This window comes from Vanacampus margaritifer, chromosome 2 (genome assembly GCF_051991255.1).
Source record: "Vanacampus margaritifer isolate UIUO_Vmar chromosome 2, RoL_Vmar_1.0, whole genome shotgun sequence".
Taxonomy (NCBI): Eukaryota; Metazoa; Chordata; class Actinopteri; order Syngnathiformes; family Syngnathidae; genus Vanacampus; species Vanacampus margaritifer.
The window spans coordinates 51,952,766-51,974,462 of record NC_135433.1 but is presented as its reverse complement, the minus strand read 5'-3'; the positions used below and the strand labels follow the sequence as shown (position 1 = coordinate 51,974,462).

The 21,697-nt window shown below is 40.6% G+C and overlaps 1 protein-coding gene and 5 non-coding genes across 6 annotated transcripts in view; all 6 read right to left on the bottom strand.

Annotated features, from left to right (window-relative positions):
- Positions 1-90: 90 nt before the first annotated feature.
- trnas-uga (transfer RNA serine (anticodon UGA)) lies at positions 91-172 on the bottom strand. The gene has a single exon. It is a non-coding gene; the product is annotated as a tRNA-Ser (tRNA).
- A 1,260-nt stretch (positions 173-1,432) lies between these two features.
- trnas-aga (transfer RNA serine (anticodon AGA)) lies at positions 1,433-1,514 on the bottom strand. The gene has a single exon. It is a non-coding gene; the product is annotated as a tRNA-Ser (tRNA).
- Positions 1,515-2,212: 698 nt separating this feature from the next.
- Positions 2,213-2,294, bottom strand: trnas-uga (transfer RNA serine (anticodon UGA)). The gene has a single exon. It is a non-coding gene; the product is annotated as a tRNA-Ser (tRNA).
- A 382-nt stretch (positions 2,295-2,676) lies between these two features.
- Positions 2,677-2,789, bottom strand: trnal-caa (transfer RNA leucine (anticodon CAA)). The gene is made up of 2 exons: positions 2,752-2,789; positions 2,677-2,722 (listed from the first exon to the last, which is right to left on the bottom strand). It is a non-coding gene; the product is annotated as a tRNA-Leu (tRNA).
- Positions 2,790-3,545: 756 nt separating this feature from the next.
- trnas-aga (transfer RNA serine (anticodon AGA)) lies at positions 3,546-3,627 on the bottom strand. Its single transcript has one exon. It is a non-coding gene; the product is annotated as a tRNA-Ser (tRNA).
- Positions 3,628-6,489: 2,862 nt separating this feature from the next.
- The window catches only part of tlcd4b (TLC domain containing 4b), a 24,956-nt gene continuing 9,748 nt past the window's right edge, over positions 6,490-21,697 (bottom strand). Inside the window, exons 2-7 of the mRNA XM_077559021.1 lie at positions 21,477-21,629; positions 19,819-19,908; positions 13,286-13,344; positions 12,951-13,045; positions 12,762-12,835; positions 6,490-10,759 (exon numbers count right to left, since the gene is read on the bottom strand). Coding sequence (XP_077415147.1) covers positions 10,408-10,759; positions 12,762-12,835; positions 12,951-13,045; positions 13,286-13,344; positions 19,819-19,908; positions 21,477-21,622 — 816 coding nt within the window. The 5' untranslated portion in view covers positions 21,623-21,629 and the 3' untranslated portion in view covers positions 6,490-10,407. The remainder of the gene's footprint in view (positions 10,760-12,761; positions 12,836-12,950; positions 13,046-13,285; positions 13,345-19,818; positions 19,909-21,476; positions 21,630-21,697) is intronic.

Genomic DNA, 21,697 nt, shown 5'->3' with positions numbered 1-21,697 from the left:
TAAGGACCCAGTCACACCTTGACATTACTATTCATTTTGACGCAAGTGAAGCCAAGAGAATATAGAGAGCAAAATTCCAGAAAGTAATTGCGTTGTCGGGAGGATTTGAACATGCGCAGGGAGACCCCAATGGATTTCAAGTCCATCGCCTTAACCACTCGGCCACGACAACTTATTACTATTGCTTATAATGCTAACATTAGGGTTAACACCAGTGCTTGTCCATCTACATTTCGGGAACAGTATGAGCTTCAGTTGGCTTCTTGATTGGCTGTCATTCTGTTCCATGCATGTCACAATCACCATCTACTTACAAAGTAATTGATGGTAGGGCTCGCGCTGACTTTGGTCAGAAGGGGCTTGTCGGGGTCATTAAAAACCCACTTATGGCGTCTACTAGTCTTTACAGAATCAGGTTTTAGGAACAAGCAGCTAATTTCAATGCTTACAACATGATGACCACACAATCCAATGATTACTTGTAAAACCTGCATTCTCGTCTGGAGGACAAGTGTCCAGAGCTGAATAAAAAAAAAATCACATGTTGAAAATACCTTGTCAGGAGTGGGATTTGAACTGACGCCTCTATTTAGAGACCAGAAAGCTCAAACTACTGAAGAAAGATGCATATCTTGAGTCTGGCGCCTTAGACCACTCGGCCATCCTGACTTGCCTGAATGTTAAAATCATGGGAAACCAAACCTACAACAGTCTGGTCTTCGCCAAAATGCATCCAGAAGTACTTTTCAGCTATGCGTTTTGAACCCATGCTTTCATTTGGGGGCATAACTCCCAATTTGCTGTGGAAGGAGTCATCTTTTGTCAGGTGGCCAAGAGTACTCGTCTATGCTGAGTTGTAACAATCTGTATTTCTTGGGAAGCTAAAATGCTATAATCTGGTCAGTTAAGTACTGCTGAGTCCATACTCATGTTCAGATGAAATGACAAGACTTTAACTCGAACCTATGTCCTTCTTGGGAGACCAAAAACCCCAATACACAGTGGAAGGAAGTACACCTTGTCTAGCACCTTAGAACACTTGACCAGGCTGACAATTAAGAACTTAGCATTTACACTTGTGCCAGCCCACGTCACAAACAGCAACCGGAAACAGCACCAAAAGTCCATACTCATGTTCAAAAGGAACTGACAAGACTTTTGCTTGAACCGACACCTTTCTTAGGAGTTCAAAATTCCCAATACACAGTGGAAGGAAGTACACATTGTCTAGCACCTTGGAACACTTGACACTTAAGAACTTAGCATTAACACCAGTGATAGCCCACACGTCACAAACAGCAACCGGAAACAGCACGTCTGAGACACACAGAAGTCGGAGGTCCTGCCTCCTCCGTGGCGTATACCACATAGAAATGCTCACATACTTTAACGAAATAGACTAGAAAGAGAGCTAAATTACACAATACACACTCGTTGTCGGCAGGATTCGAACCTACGAGGGGAGACCCCAATGGATTTCTAGTCCATCGCCTTAACCACTCGGCCACGACAACATTACGCATGTAGCTTTAATATTAAAATTAGTGCTTTCTGAATAGATCCATTATAGGGAAGAGTTCCGAAGGAAACAGCACCTCTTGCAGACCACAGATGGCCTCAGACCTTTAAGTCTAGTCCATCCATCCATCCATTTTCTTGACCGCTTTTTCCTCACAAGGGTCGCGGGGGTGCTGGAGCCTATCCCAGCTGGCTTCGGGCAGTAGGCAGGGTACACCCTGAACTCGTTGCCAGCCAATCACAGGGCACACAGAGACGAACAACCATACTCACAATCACACCTATGGACAATTTGGAGTGTTCAATTAACCTGCCATGCATGTCTTTGGAATGTGGGAGGAAACCGGAGTACCCGGTGAAAACCCACGCAAGCACGGGGAGAACATGCAAACTCCACCCAGGAAGGCCGAAGCCCGGACTCGATCTCACGTCCTCAGCACTGGGAGGCGGACGTGCTAACCAGTCAGCCACCGTGCTGCCCCCCTTTAAGTCTAGTCTCTTAGTAAATTCTGAGAAATCAAGTCAACAGACACACTTTTAACAGTACTTGGTTAAGAGTGGGGTTTGAACGCAGACTTCAATTTGATCAGAAGTCCCAATTTGCTAAGGACCCAGTCACACCTTGACATTACTATTCATTTTGACGCAAGTGAAGCCAAGAGACTATAGAGAGCAAAATTCCAGAAAATAATTGCGTTGTCGGCAGGATTCGAACATGCGCAGGGAGACCCCAATGGATTTCAAGTCCATCGCCTTAACCACTCGGCCACGACAACTTATTATTATTGCTTATAATGATAACATTAGGGTTAACACCAGTGCTTGTCCCTCTACATTTCGGGAACAGTATGAGCTTCAGTTGGCTTCTTGATTGGCTGTCATTCTGTTCCATGCATGTCACAATCACCATCTACTTACAAAGTAATTCGATGGTAGGGCTCGCGCTGACTTTGGTCAGAAGGGGCTTGTCGGGGTCATTACAAACCCACTTATTGCGTCTACTAGTCTTTACAGAATCAGGTTTTAGGAACAAACAGCTAATTTCAATGCTTACAACATGATGACCACACAATCCAATAAATACTATAAAACCTGCATTCTCGTCTGTAGGACAAGTGTCCAGAGCCGAATAAAAAAAAACACATGTAGAAAATACCTTGTCAGGAGTGGGATTTGAACCCACGCCTCTATTTAGAGACAAGAAAGCCCAAACCACTGAGGAAAGATGCATATCTTGAGTCTGGCGCCTTAGACCACTCGGCCATCCTGACTAGCAAAAATGTTAAAATCATGGGAAACAAAACCTACAACAGTCTGGTCTTAGCCAAAATGCATCCAGAAGTACTTTTCAGCTATGCGTTTTGAACCCATGCCTTCATTTGGAGGCAGAAATCCCAATTTGCTGTGGAAGGAGTCATCTTTTGTCAGGTGGCCAAGAGTACTCGTCGATGATGAGTTGTAACAATCTGTATTTCTTGGGAAGCTAAAATGCTATAATCTGGTCAGTTAAGTACTGCTGAGTCCATACTCATGTTCAGATGAAATGACAAGACTTTAACTCGAACCTATGCCTTTCTTGGGAGACTTAAAACCCCAATACACAGTGGAAGGAAGTACACCTTGTCTAGCACCTTAGAACACTTGACCAGGCTGACACTTAAGAACTCAGCATTAACACCAGTGCCAGCCCACGTCGCAAACAGCAACCGGAAACAGCACCAAAAGTCCATACTCATGTTCAAAAGGCATTGACAAGACTTTTGCTTGAACCTATACCTTTCTTGTGAGACCAAAATTCCCAATACACAGTGGAAGGAAGTACACATTGTCTAGCAACACTTGAAACTTAAGAACTTAGCATTAACACCAGTGATAGCCCACACGTCACAAACAGCAACCGGAAACAGCACCTCTGTGACACACAGAAGTTGGAAGTCCTGTCTCCTCCGTGGTGTATACCACATAGAAATGCTCACATACTTTAACAAAATAGACTAGACAGAGATTTAAACTGCACAAGACACACTCATTGTCAGCAGGATTCGAACCTACAAGGGGAGACGCCAATGGATTTCTAGTCCATCGCCTTAACCACTCGGCCACCACAACCTTGCGCATGTAGCTTTAATATAAAAACTAGTGCTTGCTGAATAGATCCGTATAGGGTAGAGTTCCGAAGGAAACAGCACCTCTTGCAGACCACAGATGGTCTCAGACCTTTAAGTCTAGTCTCTTAGTAAATTCTGAGAAATCAAGTCAACAGACACACTTTTAACAGTACTTGGTTAAGAGTGGGGTTTGAACACAGACTTAAATTTGATCACAGACTTAAATTTGATCAGAAGTCCCAATTTGCTAAGGACCCAGTCACACCTTGACATTACTATTGTTAAATGATGATATAATTTGTCATCTTTTGCGTGTTCCAAAAATTGGAGATGAGACTTCTTTGTGACAAAGGATCCTTCGAAGAATGATTTATTATAGAGAATCTCCGGTCACACACACTGAACATCACGTAAAGAGTGGAATTCCAGAGTGCGCGTGCCCCCTCCCTTGCGAGAGAGAGCTCTTTATACACCCCAGTTTGAAAGCAAAACGCCTTTTTCTCCTCCCATGAATAAGAAAAACAGATTGGTTCTCACTATGTTACATAACAGAAGAAAAACAGAGAAGAAAACAGAATCTCAGTACACAGTTCGCACCTGTGTTCATCTTTTAGACACATCATATTCTTCAGTGTACCAGTTCGTACTTTTTTCCCAAAATAAAATCTCACAAACAGATTGAACATGACATCTCCAAATGTAGTATAGTTGTGGGAACTGTGTGTGCTTTCTCTCTCACGAACAGAGTATGTTCTCACGCAGGACACTGAGAAGAAATTTTAGACAAAAACAAGGTACCAGATAGGTTAAGGTCAAGTTATACTGAGTTTAACATTATTTCACCTGCTCTACACACCTATAACTAAATTTAAAATAGTTAAAATATAAAATAAAGAATTCAAAATGTTAACAATGTTAACACTATTCATTTTGACGCAAGTGAAGCCAAGAGAATATGGAGAGCAAAATTTCTGACCTGATGTGTGACCTGATGGTCGTAACTATCTTCAACTGGAGAAGTGCGCCAGAGTGCAGATAGATAAATAGGCGCCAAGCCAGGACAGGTCACAGCTACACAATGGCCTAGCTCAATTCACCTATCTACGCATTAAGAGGCCTTATCTAACAACATTCATATTTAAACCTAAGGAAAATGTAGAGCCCCCGGATTTGAACCCCCAGCCTCAGAACTGTGAGGTGGATCTGCTAACCACTCTTTCCCCGTACTTCTGCTGACAAAAATGTGCACTTAGTTTAGCACTACATATAAAAAAAAAAAAAAAACACTTGGTGACACTTCAAACACCTTTTGTGTTCCCACATGGCACACGATACATCAGGCGTCATTAAATGGTGAAAAATGAATGGATAGTTTTACTTTAGTTTATTATGTTATATATTTATAGTTATATATATATATATTATTATATTTATAAGTGGTAAAGTAAACTTACTAAGTTAGTTAAAAATGTCAAAGTATGCAATGGCTTTGAAATTAGAACTTAAAGAGGGAGGCATTTTAGGTTACGGAACATATTGTGGTCCACTTTTAAGTTTCCATTCCCACTACAGCCTGTTAAACTGTTGATACTGTGCTAACATTATTCACAGAATATTACATATCCAGTGATAGAAATCAGAACATTTGTGTGAATGCTTACCTTTCAGCTTTCACACCATGAATGACATTTTTAAGTTGTTAACTTGTTTGCATTCCAACTGCTGCTTCAGCTGTTCAAGAATTTCAACTATTACAAATGTTTGAACAACAAATACTCTTTGGCCAATTTGAGAAAAAAAAAAACCTGCGGCTTGAACTTAAGAAGATGAGGTAAAGTTATTTTTGACTGTAATAGCTGGCAGGCTGGGTTGGGCTCCTGACAGAATACATCTCCGGGGTGAGGTTGCTGATAACACTAAGGTGCAACTCGTTATCAAGTTGCTCTAAAAAGTTATTTCTATCAAATGCCAGGCGGAGGCTTTAAGCAGCTTGTAAAAAAAAATAATAATCTGCTTGGTTTATAGCCTCTCTATTGTCTGGAATGTTGATTCTTGATTTGTTTTTGTTTCTTGAAGTCTGGGAACGATCTTCAACATGAGTTCCTCCTGAAACAGGGCGATCATTCTGATCCATTTGTGTATGATATTAACTGGTGCGGTACACTATAGTGGCTGGTCGGTGCTCATAAAGCACAGATTCAAAACACATATTGGAACTCATAAAGGGGGAATGAGGAGACTTGACATTTATAGACGTGAATTAAATTAGAGTTCCCTTACAAAAGTCGCCTTGCAGAAGGCTGCAGTTCCCTTTTGCAGAAGTTACGAAAATGTATATGTTGCTCTTACAATGGGATCAAATGAATAAATCAGCTGATGACTTACAGATCCACCACTGCATTTTTGTGTATCTATATACAGGTGCTGGTGTTCCTGTGAGCACACTCTGTAGTAGCAGGAGAATTTCGTATGTGACCATGTTTGGTAAAGCTCCTCACACAGAATTCTGACCAAGCCCCTTAAGGCCACTCACAGCTCTCACGTGCGCACAGAGCCGACATGGCCTCAATCGACTGAGCCCCTTCCGGAAAGTTCTTTTCATCTTTTTCTTTTAAATACTGTTGTTCCTCATGTTTGTTTTGTCACCATACACACACATACCTTGGTGACACATGACACTTTGTGCCAACTAGTATGGACAATGATACTATGCATACTGGTTCATTCTAAAAACAATGCTAATGGTGACAGATAACAGACGCATATGCAGGCACACAAATCCTTGTTTGGAAAAAAATGAAAGCTTTATAAGGTTAAATAAAGTTCAGCAATAAGTAACTGAGTCACAATAAAAGACAGCAGCTAGCTTGTTTTCGTCTTCAAGTTTATTGAAGAACACTTTCAAGTAAATCTCATGTTGTCATCTCCTTGCATGGTTGCGTACCATGATATATGCACGTCATTGAGAAATTACCCTCAGAGAAGGATCCACAAAAAGCCTCTGTGTGGTCTAGGCTGGCTCACCGGAGGGGAAACACAAACAAACAAAAAAAGGCTCAAACAAATGACATTCCATAAAAAAGGTGATGAGACAAAAACAAGACACGATGGCAATTCATTAAAAGTGTTCAATTGATTTGTCTACGATATTTCCAGTTATACGGTGATTATTTAGGTCTTACAAATGTCCTGAATGTGACTTTAATTCAAGTCATTCAATGTCATCAACTTATGACAAAACAAGCACACAAAAAACTGCCTACAAACCATGCGTAACCTCAAGATAATTTAAAGTACCTAACTGTGATGCTGCTTTTTCAAACTGTACCAAAGGACTGGGTGTCAATTAGCATCCGCTCGAAATAATCACAAATTAGGATGGTACAGTGATATATTCCATTTTCGATCTAGTGCATACTGTACAGTGTAGTATTAAATATAGTCCTTACAATATCTCCTTTATTGTTATTGTAACGTTGGCCTCCTCAAAAGAAATAAAGGCAAAGTGGTTTTCAAACCTGATAAAACAGTACACACACTTATCATAAGCAGCCTTCTGGAAACAATTCATCTTTCCCAACATGTGCAATAAAGCACAACTTTTGCAGCTGTTTTGATTTTTTTTTTTAAAGAAAGAGACAATAAAAAGAACAAACCCTGACAACAATCCAGTTCATTAACAGGCAGATCTGATTTCGTTTTGACTTTGTGCACGAGCCAAAATCCCAGCATGCCACAAGTATTGACCTCTGGAAATCGTCCACAATTGTAGTCTTTGAATCTATTCACAGCTTTGAGGAGGCTAACGCAGCCTACCATTTCATGGTCTCATGTCGCAAAAAATAAATACATCTTGATTCCATTCGTCATTACGCTGGATACTGTTAATGCCGCTGACAACATTCATAGAGACGTGGCCCTGTATGGAGTCAAGAGGCCAACACAACAATCACATGACAGCCTCCCTGATCATCTTTGGATTATATTAATACTTGGCCGGATTAATCATTGTGCAGGCATATTATAAAAATATACATTGAGTATAGACATGGAATACAGAGGAGTACATAAATGACAATCATATCAGAGGATATTTGCGTTAGAAAGCTCATGCTTATCAAAATGTGAGTCCATGTTTCTGTAAAAGGCACCGGATGTGTCAGCCTCTCCTCTGTGGTGACAGACAGAAATCCAGGAGGTCAAGAGTTATTGCTCCGTGGGGAGTGTGCTTTTCTCTCTCTCACTTTTTTTTTTTTTTACTTCAACAGCAAAAAGTCCAACATTCTCCCACTGTCCATCCACTGAGAAATACAAAGACCGACATAGAAAAGGAAACATGCAGAGGACGTCCATGCCTGCCCGTTATCTCGCTCTGGTCGTGTGGCTGCACTCCAATCGGAATCGCTTCGTTAGCCACGCAGAGTGAGCACCTGTATAGCTACTGTGCCAATTTAGAGACATGCGGGGCGAGCAGAAAGGAAACATACAAGTACATGCATTCACGATGTTCAGAGCCAAAGGTGCAATTGATGTATAGATGCCATTTATCTAAACTATTTCTCAAAGGCATCAAAGAAATATAGCACAAGCTTTTTTCCCAGCTTGCGGTATGCATTTCCATTAAAAAAAGGTCAAAGGTCGGTAGAATAATGAAGAGTTCTGTTTCAGTATTTTTGCCAGTTACAACGGTATGTTTCAGAAGTGGTCAGGGCTGGACTGGCCATCTGGCATTCAGGGCAGATGCCCGGTGTGCCAGTGTCTTTTGGGGCCGATGTGGTGCTACTCAATTATTATTTCCTCCATTTCACCCCAGAGCACCAGCCCATAATTTAGAGGGAGCAGCCCATTAATCCATTTACAATATAGAGAACAACAGCGGTTATGGCTAAGTGGTAGCCAAGGGTGGTAGGCTGGGCTGACATATGCCAGTCCAGCCCTGATTGGCTCGCTTCTTTCTGTGTTAAAATAGAATGAATTGAAAAGGGAAAAAAACAAGCACCATTAAAAACAAAAAAAACATTCTGAATTTACTCATCAAGCAAAATTCTAATTTGCATTTTGTTTTGAGCAGAAAAGGGTTGTGCCGTAACACAGTCTGGGTCACTGTAGCTCAAATTCCATAAGCTGCAATTGGTGGACTTACTGATCCAAACTACACACCGTTGGGTGGGAATGAGGCTAACGCTTGCATGCTTGATAGAAATATGGAAATAAAAAAATGCCAACATGCTGAATGCCTTAGACAGCATTCTAAAGAGTCTGGCTTGGTTTTGGGTGATACATCAACATTGAATTTTTACAATTAGAAACTCTTACTTTTAAAATACATCATATTGCTTGGTGACATTGGGGAAAACAGCTAAATAAAAACAAAAGGAAAAAGAAGCACCATGCTGGTGTTATAAAGTAGGACATCTAATACAAAACTTGGAGGGGAGAAAAAACAACAACTGTTCACCGACATCGACATGATTAGTTTCTCAGAGTTACTGAGAGATGAAGCCTGGAAGAATGAAAAGCTTGCAGGGTGCGTCGGTTCCTTCAGCACATTTTTATCCACTGTTGCACTGCATTGGCCGGGACAACCTTTACAGATAGTTGGCTCGACAAATGGCTGAAGAAAAGCTCGGAGGCCTTCTCGACTGGCGTTTCAAAGACTACATTCACAGTAAAGAGCGGGGCTTGATGATGTAAGGCAGAACAAAATGAAATGAAATCAAAGTTGAAGCTGGACAGTGAAGCCCAATCCAGTGAGGCAAATTATGTGATGCATCTTGTTACTCAGACAGGCTCGGGCGATAGAAAATGAGAGCACAGAGTGCCTCAAATGGACGAAATAAAATGCTACAAATGTCTGCTATGATGTGTCTCATGTTACAGAGGTGCCAAATCCAGGTCCAGAATGTAAAAATCCTGCCACAGTTTGGCTTTAGCCTGAGGTGCTAGTTACCTAGCTCCCTAGCTAGTTCCCATGGAGGTAGTTTAACCTGCTAGCTAGCTAGCTAGTTAGCACCCATGGTGCTCGTTTGCCTGCTCGCTAGCTAGCTAGCACCCATGGTGCTAGTTTACCTGCTATGGAGCTAGCTAGTTAGCTAGCTAGCGCTAGAGGCTAAAGCCAAACTCTGGCAGTGTTTTTACTTACTGGACCTGGATTTGCCACCTCTGCTCATGTATGATGTTAGTGTTGTTAGTTCCAATTAGAGTGGCTTATGAGGGCCAATGACTGGTGACGGATACAAAGAAGTCACAGCAGGAAACACTGTAGACGAGGCATTATGGTGTTGTTCCTTTTGAGTTGAGGTCTGCTGTGTTTAAGACAAGAGCCCTGACAGTTGACAAACTTGTTGTGGGCCTCAAGTGCTACATCTCCTGCAATTTGGACAGAGTAGAAAAGTGCCAGCAGAGTGGGAGCATTTAACTGTTAAACTGGGACTAGCCTATTTCTTTCCTGTCCTGCACAGGCACTTCAGAGGATTGGGCTTATGGCTGATGTGAATGGTGGAGATGAGGTGCTGTGATGGTGAATGAAAGCAAAGGGAGGGTGGGGGCAAAATGCGGGTTCAAAATGTGCTCGTGAGCGTCGTCTCATCTGCAACAAAAAGCAGCAGGATGCCAATCTGCCAGTGAAAACCATTGAAGCTGCAAAGGCTGGTGCTTGATTGAGTCCCCATGTCAGTCTCCGGGTTCGAACCTGAGGACGTACAGCCCCTTCTACTGGCCAACTGGAGGAAGGTGAAGGGCTGAGGTTCAGGATTTGCGAGTGGTGTACCTCTGTCCTCTTTCAGTCTGTGTGGTTGTTGGCGTGCTTTTTCTTGTCCGAGCAGGTGGACGCCTCCACTTTGTCTTTATCTTTCTGCGCTTTCGATCCGGCCAATACCTTGTAGCAACCTCGGGTGATCTTAAACATCCAGATACTGTTCAATATATCCAGGGCCACACAGGAGGTGATCCAGGCTATCTGGGCACCCAAGCCCAGGCGCTCAAAGTCTTCAGTGCCAAATGTGGCAAATACGCTTGCCCAGTAGGAGGGCATGACGGCGATCCGCACCAGGAAGAAGACCACCGCCATTGCCACGCCGTTTACTACCACCATCTTGTTTGAGCGGGGGTATTTTAATGCTTCAAAGAACCACCTAGAAAGACAAGAGTGGTCAGCTACAGGCAAAATAAAAGGCCCAAATATAACATTAACACTTAAGTATGCACTCTTATCTGTCTTCTGATAAGATGCTGTCAAAAGATGATATATTCATATTGTCACCACTTTAACTAGTCAACATTTAATATGAGTTATTACGAGAATTATTGTATTTGTAAGTGTGCCCCCCCCCCCCCCCCCGCATTTAGCTCATTAAGGCTGGGAGCGCATGATCGTGCTTATACCATCGGAGCCGGGAGCGCTCCAGCACGCTTCTCCCTTTAAAGCCAGGAGAGCGGATACGTCATTTTGTTTTGACCAATTCTTGGTGTCTGAAATACATCAGAATATACACAAGAGGGTGACGTGGGCCTCGTAGCATGTCCTGGAATTTTATTTGAGCATTTATGGCACAATTGATAAAATACACAAAGTAGTGACCCGGTATTTACATTATTATTCATATTTTTAAAGTATCATGCATATGGTCGCTGCTATGTGAAAAACACTTATGTCCATTTTTATCATAAAAACCCCCAAACGTTTTTATGCTTTTGGGATGAAAATTAATGCAGACGTCCCAAAAACGTAAACGTGTAAATAAAATAAAATAATAAAATTAAAAATTAACAGAAGTATTTTTTACATAGCAGCGACGATATAGTGATGATGCAGCATCAGGCGCAACTGGGGTTTCAGTATCTTGCTCAAAGATACTTCAACATGGTCAAACTGGCCTGGGATCGAACCCATAACCTCAGGGTTGCAAGACGACCAATTTACCACTGAGGTGGAGGTATTATTTGTGCCCACTTGGAGTCACCATCCCTCACATTCAACATTGTGGTATTTGTGACGTTATGTACCTTCTTTTAAAAGGTGAGTCTGACCTGTTGAGTGATGTGCAAGTAAGCAATTGAGGATGTACAGTCAGGCGGCAGTTAAATGGCTTCAGTGTTAGCGTGAGCCGTTGTGTGTGCCGAGTGATGGTGTCAGTTAAGGTCATTGGCAGGTCGGCTAAGAATGTGCTGGTGTTTATCGTATTTTGTTACCGTTTGGTCAAGAAAGCGATTGAAAGAGCACGAGTGGCTGCTTCCATCCTGTAGGTTATATTCTAATTATAATTAGCTAATGATGGTTACTTAAACATAGATGTGCAGTTGTATAACCTAAGACAGTTAGACTTTATATTAGGCACATTCTATTTCAGCTTCTTTTATTAAGTGTGAAATTATCCCAACTTTAGACATTCTTTTTCTTCATACAGTCTTTCCTTCTGGCTTGCGATTATTACAACATGAGTCTGCAGTTACAGGCTGTGGGGGAAAATAATCTTGCAAAATGCCCAAATATGATTAATAATTAATAATCCTTTTTTTTCTTCTTCTTTTTTTCTCTGAGAGAGCTCAGTATTGTTAATTCGGTAATCTTACCAATTCGACGTCATCATTATTGCTCTCGTATGTGCGCGAGTATTTGCGTGTGCGGGTGTGTGTGTGCATATGTGCATGCATGTGAGTGTGTGCTGATTAATTCACCTAAAACCTATTAAAAATCCCATACCGTTCACCTAAACCGAATACTTCAGAATCCAGCTAGAGTCGTGAAGTTGTCAGGAGACGCGAGGAAGGATTAAAGAAAAGAAAGAAAAGTGAAATCTACCCACCGGTTTACCAACCAGAATCTTTCACCAATCCCAGATATCTAAATTTATATTTAAAAAAAATCAATATCTGCAAAAGGTGAACTGCAAAATAACCGCTAATGACTTTAAACAATACTGAGAATGTGGTTGAAATTGCAAAAAAATTAAAGTTTAGCACGCAATGTGCTTATATTAATAACATATTATGGTACATGTGACAAATGTAATTAAGAGCAGAAGTGACCCACTGTTTGGGTCCTGATTTCATAGTACTCTTGATGAAAAACTGGGCAAAATAAAATAAAACTGAATAAACAAGTACCTAGAGCCTCAGCCACTCCTACCAACTCACCTTTGGTTCACAAAGGGCGTAGATAATTCTGAAATGAGACGAAAGTTGGCAAAGTAGGGCAGCACACCGCGTGTCTGAAATGGCCCAACAAACAAGTCATTACAAATACAAAAACAGTAAGTAATCCAAAGGTGGATTCAAAAGAAAGTGAGTTTGATTCATGAAGTGTGGATTCAAAAGAGGTCTTACCAGCACATATCCATATGCATAGAGCGCCGCCAAGTGGTGACAGACAAAAAATCTGTCCCCCATGGTGCTCCAATTACATGCAAGCAGCAATAAATCTAGAAAAGAAGGTGAGATATTTGAGATGAGCTATCAAAATGTCAGAGTGTAAATATCCACTAAATCAGCAGTGGCTATCAGAACCAGAAAGGTCAAAACAACAGATTGCATGTTTTGCGCACAAAGCAAAGTACAGGCTTCTGCTAGTTTTGTACAAGACAATACTGTTTTGTGCGTTTTATCTGATCAATATAAAGTAACCCTGAGCAAGGAGAGATGATGAAGACAAAACAACTCACCATACAGTAGGTAACCACAAGTTATGGCTACATTTAATTTAACCATACTGGGGTCCCCCCTGTGGAATGGCAAAGAACATGGTGTTAAAAAAAAGCATCCCACTGATATGTAATCTACTTCTATCATAAGAGCACTAATCACAAATCTCATTCAAATTATTCTACTGTGATTGTCTGCCGTTGATGAGCTTTGACAGCATCTGAGATAGCACATCACAATTAAATATGCTTAAAAAGAGTACCAAGTGAACTAAGGCATGTAAAATGATGAAATTCAATCTTTTATGTAAGCATCTGCATCTCTGAGAGCAATGACCGGACGACTCTTAGGCGTCCTTGCAAATAGCATAGTTTCAAAATAACAATGAGGCTTCCAAAGACATCTGATCCTGGTGGCAGCCACAGTCAGGTGTCGTATAGCAAATGAGTGGTTTAACGTCTGTAACAGAACCCTTATTTGCGCAGACTTTGCATGATCACCTGTAATGGACTCCAGCTCATGTTCTCCCGTACATTACCTCAGATTGCACTGTCAAATTATAATTTCATTGTCCATTTTAAATTTACATACTGGACAGTAAGTAGAACTGCATTTTTCTTCTGCATGCTGTATGGTAATGTAGGCTGTTCATGTGTATCCTGATTTGCCCTTCGGGGATAAATATTTTGCTGAATCAGAATGATCAATAACTACATGCACCTGTAAATTCGCATAAAACTCATGTCCCCCTCACTCAGTGACGCTTAAAGGTGATACTATGAGGGCTCCCTCCAGTGGGACGTGAAAGAAATACAGCCAAAGTGCAATTCAGCTCGATTAACTGTTTTAGTAGAACACATTTGGATTTAATTAGGGATAGACCAACGCCGATAATGGGCATTTTGACAAGTATCGGTATCAGCTATTTTTCAAAATCCCAGGGAACTATTTTTCTTTTCAGTTAACTTTATAAGAGATGCTGCTGACCAAGGGAACCTTCTGAACCTTTAGTTTTTGTTTGACATTAAAACAAAGAAATGTAAAAGTTTAAGATTTCAGCCATTTTTAAATCTGGGAAAAAATATTTACTGTAGAAAATCATACAGAGCAATGGTATTTACTTGTGCTGAACGTAGAATATTCTATTTTGAATCGCTACTGCTACCTGCTGACGAAAAATAAAATTGCACATACCGTTCCTTACATACACACCACGCACATTACTTCACATCCGCAGACAGGGCGCGGGAAATTCTAATCCGAATCCAGTCTGAAAACTATTGGCCAGAGGCTTGCAGGAGTACCCATTGTGAACAGCTAAGGTGTTAATCTACTAATTACAAGGCATTTCAGTCATAAATGGTCAAATAAAAAGCTTGTTGTAAAGTTATTTTTGTGGGAAAAAAGTTCCATATTGCAACTTTAAGTTCCCATTTAACTTTTAAGGACGTACTGATAACCTTGGGAGCTCCCTTAACCTTTTTTTTTTTTTTTTCGAAATTTAAGATGAAGTCTATTGTCTAAGACAAAAACAAAAACATTTTTAAAAGTCTGATAATGTGTTCAATAAGCAATAATGCATCTTGTATTAAAAAAAATGTTATGCCAATATCACTTCTTTTCTTTTTTACTCAAAATGAATATTGACTTTAAATATCGGTTATCGGCCTCCTTGACTACTAATAATTGGCATAGGTATTGGCCCTGGGGTCCATTTCACAAAGCATGTTCAGCAAATACCGAGACTAACACTGAACAGTGTGTTGACATGCCCTGAGATAACTCTGCGTTTTCTGTTCCAGGAGAGCTGATTTGAGGTAGTTATATCAACGCAGAGTAGTTTCACCTGGCTTTGCCACTCCAGTCAAAAGTCCACATCAATGGAGTCCGATTCGCCCTCTGCTTCCGCGTTTTTATTTTTCATCTTTTTACCCCTCACAACTGAAAATCTTAATACGATCATATGGCGAATTTGAACATTTGAAAAAAGTGCAAAAAGTTTATAGAGGAAGGCGGCGTGGGAGAGCATTGCTGCTTGGGTGTCGGGTCAATGCGTAAATTTAAATGTAGTCCTAGGAGAAACCTGTTGAATGGTAGCTCATTAATTCATTTCATTAAGGTGCAATCCTGCGGGGGAGAATCACACTTGACTTAAGATGAAAAATAAAGGTATTATTTAAACGAAAAAAGAGCTTAACACACAATATATGCTGTGATGGGAGCGCATGACTATGGCGCCGGTAATATTGCAAATGTAAGGACAGATTAAGTTGTCTATGTAGATGATGGACTGTGATGTGAAACGGTACCGCTCAAAAAGATAACTGTCCGGAAATGCCAGCATATCTATGTGCGGTTTGATAACGATCTCACGACGAATATTTAATTCCCTGTGCAATAATGTGGCACCTTCATCAATAGGGTAATTGTCAAAAGGACATACTATGTTCGTGACAAAAGTGGACTTTACGCTATAGACTATAGGCGTATATATGCCAAAACTCACCACAGCGGACTTTATGAATGAGGAAATGACATTTCGTGTGTGGCTGAGAGGACAGAGAAAACCTTGAGGTTCATTGTGAAAAACCTGCAACCGACCAGGTTTGGTTCATGGAACATGTTACTACGGTAACTGACCGAGAGCTTAAATGACCTCTTTTTATGAAACAGGCTAGAGTTACCTCTTTTTCTCTGGTTTTAGTTACCTCCCTTTCTGAAACAGAAAACACAGAGTTTCCCACATTTCAGGGTTTCCTGACCCAGAGTCCTCACTAAACCTGCTTTGTAAAATAGACCCCTGAAAAAAAAACATCGATCTATCTCTAGATTCAACGTCAATGTTTACTTTTAAACTTTTATTTTGGTACTTTTGTAATTAACCTTTATGTGTGATATATTTAATTTGAAGCATTTAAGTACCTTTTTTCCCCACTTTACGAAATTTAAGTGTAGAGTTAAAGTTCAAACTGTGCAGAATGTTTCAGTATTTAATAATAAATACACATTTTTAGGAATTAAATCGGTCTCATTTTTCATGAACATGTAGGCCTACTATGCTACTGTATTTGAATGTTGGCCATGATGACATGACTTGCAGAGCTGTGTATTTCTAAGGTGGCATTTGGTGTAAAAAAAGAGAAAAGAAAAAAAAGAAGAAAGAAAGAGAAAAAAAAATACTGCTCTAACCTAGCCATCCATTTTCTGTTCCACTCATTATGTTCAAAGTCACATAAGGGTCGAAAGGTGGACTACACCCAGGAACAGTCGCCATAAATTGCTGGGCAATTGTGCACGGATGTTCCCATGGCAGTTGCACTGAAGTGAACCACGCCACTATGAAAACTAAAGTCCAACCACTAAATATTTTTAAATTATGGGAAAATAGTTCTTCCACGACATGTAAGGAAAGGTTTATAAAACTATGGTGAGACCAGCGATATTGTTTGGTCTGGAGACGGTGCCACTGAGGAAAAGACAGGAGGCAGAGCTGGAGGTGGCAGAGATGAAGATGCTGAGGTTCTCTTTGGGAGGGACCAGGATGGATAGAATCAGGAATGAGTACATCAGAAGGACAGCACATGTTAGAGGCTTTGGAGATAAATTCAGAAAGGCCAGACTGACATGGTTTGGACATGTCCAGAGGAGAGATAGAGAGTATATTGGCAGAAGAATGCTGAGTTTCCAAATGCCAGGCAGGAGGTCTAGAGGAAGACCAAAGAGGAGGTATATGGATGTAGTTAAAGAGGACATGAAGCTAGTTGGTGTGAGAGCAGAGGATGCAGAGGACAGGATTAGATTGAGGCAACTGATTCGCTGTGGCGACCCCTGAAGAGAAAAGCAGAAGAAGAGTTCTTCCACGACAAAACATTGTAATTTCATCCCATCATTGAGGACTGGGTAGTGAGCGAGGGTGTTGATGTTGACGTTGCTGCAAAATGCCCAAATAAAATTCATATTGTGATGAACTTTTACTATGATTTCTTGATAAACTAAAAAACTAATCTGGGACAGCTATGATGGAGTTATTACAAATATGGCTTGTAAATTAATAGTTTACACTGACCTTGAAACCCGCCTGCTTGTAACCAGTTAGCCAATTAGTTAATATATCAGTTTAAAGCTGAAGTTCAAATAGTATGGAACAAACAAATATAATCAAAGGGTACGTTCACAGGGCGTGATGTCCAATTCAGAATTTTTGTCAAATCCGATCTTTTTATGTACTGTTCACATTACAAAAACAAATGTGACATCTAATGTGATGCGACTCGCATGCGCAAAGGGCACACGTCGAGTGACGTACACCCAAAACAACGACGTCACGTTGCGGTGTTCACGGAAGTAAATATTGTCCCGACTTGCAACGTTTTTTTTCCCCGCCAGCCAACCTGAGGCAAGCGACTTTTATCAGTGTCATATGCAAATTTAGCTGTGCCAATGCACGCTACAGATTGGTGGACTGGTTTCGCGGACGTGTTAGGAGTTCGATTCATATCTCTTGTCTGCATACATGATGCAAATTTAGCTTTGCGAACGCCCGCACTCTTGGTTGGTGGACTGTTTTCAAGCTCGTTCCTGGTTGGCTGCTGTCCTCGGCTTCCCCGTGCGTCAGTTTTGAATGTGGCGTTTAAAAACAGCACCAGGAATTATTTTTTTCATTTTATGTCGCCAGAGTAGCGAGGTTGGAAGAGGTAATAGAAATATTTGGGGGAAATGAGGGGACAGTCCTCAACCTCCTCATTTCATTGAGAAGTCTACCAAAGATGACGTCGCATCATCGCCGTTCGTGATGAACCGTCTACAGGGCTGAATTTCTACTATCGCCACACGTCAACTTTATGCTTCATGTTTCAAGTGTGATTAAATTAAAGACAAACAAAAAATATAAACACTGTTACTCAAAACAGCTTTGTATATATTCACAGACGTGTCAGTAGTTTCCTATCCAAGCACTCTCTCCCGCCCACGCAGAGCGCAAATGAGACTTTTGATGACGTATGAATAGGATTCGTGCGGATGAGCGTTCACAGTGCAGACGCATCGCATACATATCCACTTTATATCCACATATGAAAGAGGCCCAGGTCGGGTGTGAAAAAAAAATCGGAATTGTACCATTCACACTGCATGAAAAAAATCAGATACTTGTGAAAAAAATCGAAATTGAGCTGCAGTGTGAACGTAGCCTTAGGCTGACTGAATAGTACAGTAATAAGAATAGAATAATAACATTCCCATCAGTGTGATCCAAAATTTTAAAAAGTTTTTTAGATGTCTCAGTAACACATCTGTGAGATGCTTTCGCCCAAATATCCCAAGATTTTTTTTAGTTTCGCCTGGCCAAATCGAGAACAGGATCAGCCTGAGGGGAGTTTGCGCAAATGTGGTTCATTTGCAGTCTGGATGCGGAGCTATGACCAACTCCTGCCCTAACAGCAGTTGGAAAGGACTTGTGCTTCATACTGTCACATCAGTTGCAACTGAAAAAGTTACAAATTTGCTAATGGTCACCTTTTCTTTTCTTTTTTTTTTAAACAGTTGCTAGAGTGGGTCTGGATACTCACTAAATACACAGCAGTGACACATATTTGAGAAAGTATTTTAATGTTTTGCCACTTATTGTGACTTAACAGAATGAACTATTAAATCACATTATTTTAAATTACTACTTTTATTAAATATTGACTTCTCATTCATACATAGTGTTAGGATGTACAAATTCTAAAGTTGCAATTGGCTGAATTTGTATACATCAATTTTCTTTGTTTATATTTGAAAGACTTCTGTTAAGGCTTTTTTTTTTTTGCTATCTAAGCTTGTTTGGTTGTGACTGATCCAGTAGTAGCAGGTAGAACAATGCTGCTTTTGTACTATGGCTTTCAATGACGATCCAACACAAATCAGATTGGTTGAAGGATTATTGCTTTCACCACTGAGGTGTTGCAAGGTGATTTGTTTTTACATGGGGTTAGGAAAGAGGGAGAACACTGAGAAATTCAATCAAGGTCAGAGACTACGTTGTAATGTGGAAAGCTAACTAGAACACCTAATTCAAATACTTTCATAACAAAATCGCCTTTTACTTGCCTCGTGAAGGGAATTAAAATGAAGGTTTCCAGTTCTAAGGACAAGCGCAGTTGCAGCTTGGTTCCGCTTTGTCCCCTCTCCTTTTAAGCAAACCCCCAGTCCCCATCTCACCCAATTTCTTTTCTTCCTCTTTCACTCTATGAGCAACACTTACCGGGGCCAACAGAGAGACAATACGAGAGAAGGAGGTGCGCTGCATTGATTTGACAGAGATGCAGTGCGTTGCAACGGACCCAGAGACAGATAAGGCTGGTAGTGGGGACACATGGGGAGAGGGTGCAGACGATTAGGCAGTGAGGCAGTTTGCTATGAAAAGGGGCCTTGTTGGTAGGGCTCGAGTGTGTGTGCTGGGAGAAGTAGTGGCCAAGGACAGGAAGGGGAACAGAGAAATAAGGCTTGGGAGAAGGAAGGAGTGTTGTAAAGGAGAAGTGAAATGTCTTCAGAACACTTCGGTTGTTCTTACCAGACAGGATTGGTGTTGACTGCCTCATCGAAGCATAGGATGTATAAACAAAAGAATCCCACAATCAGAGCGTGGACTGTCGACACCAACCTGGGACACAGCACATGCATTGGTTAAAAAACAACAACAACAAAAACAAGCATTGCAAAGAATGATAGGCGTTTGCCCCAAAGTGAACGTCTCGTCAGCTAGTTAGCTTAGCTTTAGGATATCGCTGATCCCCGCCGGTGTGGAGAATTTATTTTGTACAACAACAATAGGCCCTATTACAAACCTGGATTCTACCTTTGGCCATTCTAGTAAGCTATTTCAAACAAAAAAGTACAACTTTGTGATGTTTTGAGTTTGCAAGTTAATAAATATGAGGCTTTGTATTTATTGTAAAGCTCTTTGGGCACTCACCGTCTGATGTAGATACTGTAAGAGCCTAAATTAAATTTTAAGTTAAGTAATATTTGGATAAAGGTGATTTAAGTTCATTCTGATAAAAATTGATTATTTACATGATTTACAAGTTGAAATATTTATAATTCATGTGTGGAGTGAATAATTAGTTCATAGTTTAGATTGTTTGCATTTAAAATGTGTGAATATTTTAGAAGATGTTAACATTTCATATAGCTGTCATATTACTGGAAATTTGAGTCATAGCTTTGTTTACTTCGGGCCGATTTGATTGCCTTTAGGCGTAGGGACCTTTGTAGTACATGGCAGTAATGCGGTCAGACAATATGGAGTGGAGCAGATAGTTTTTTCGCTATTTCTCTTCATTTTAAGCTATTGGATATTTTATTTTTGTTCGTCATTTTTGAATTTTTTGTACTATGATGTGTTTGGTTTTTTTTAAACACAAAAAACAAAAACACAAGATGCAAATTAATTTGAACGTCAATCACAGATGTAAACTAATGGAGAGTTTTAGGTGCGAGTCCGAGCTCTACTAGTTACGTACATCAGACATGCACGTCTTTCTTTGAACACGCTGCCTCTCTTCTTGCACTTAAAAGTCGTGGTTACATAACAAACAAGTTGAACACTGTCTGGTTATGCAATGGTTGGCCACAATGCAATCATCCACCAGTATTGGCCTTTAACTTGTTGTGGGCTATTAGTAAAACGAAACCATGCTTTTAAATATTAACTGCAAGTATTAGTAGGAATCTAATAACATGAAATCAATATGGGGCGTCATGCAACTATAAATTATAGTTCAGCCCTGTGAACTTCACCCTGATGTTTGTTACTGCAGCGTTCCGATCGCTGCTGTGTTTGTATGGAATAAGGTTTTGAGATTAGGGTCTCCAACAGAGCTGTTGCGTCATCAAAAACAGCTTTATTTGTTTTCAGATGCCAACTCAAACATATAACAAAATAAAAAAAATTCAAAAGCTTTTTTGCTTTTTGCCTCATGCAAACAAAAAATACGGGAAATGTCCATCGAGGGTAAAGATTTTCCAAAAACCTTCACCACCCTTCACCATAAATGTTTTTTTTCTATTGTTTGTCTCCTTGCATTGTGCTGATCTATGTTTTATTTTGTTGCGATTGTTTTCATTCTTTGCCTAAAAGCTAGGCAACGATTTCCACGTAATTGACACATGACAACATAAACAGCACGTCCAATTTGTTGGTACAATTATTTGGTTGCTGCAACTCACCTCGAGTTCCACTCTGTGTGCTTGGTGGGAGGCAGTAATCTATAACTTGGCGAGATGGCTGAAGAGAGTAACGGACTGGCCACAGAGAAGAGTAGCTGGAAACTCACAAAGCTACCAGCTACCACACTCAACTCTCTCATCTCCATCCCTCACCTAAAGACGATACAAGGGCAGAGAGAAGGGGAAAGGGTGGAGAAGAACAAGGTCAATAGGCATTCCTA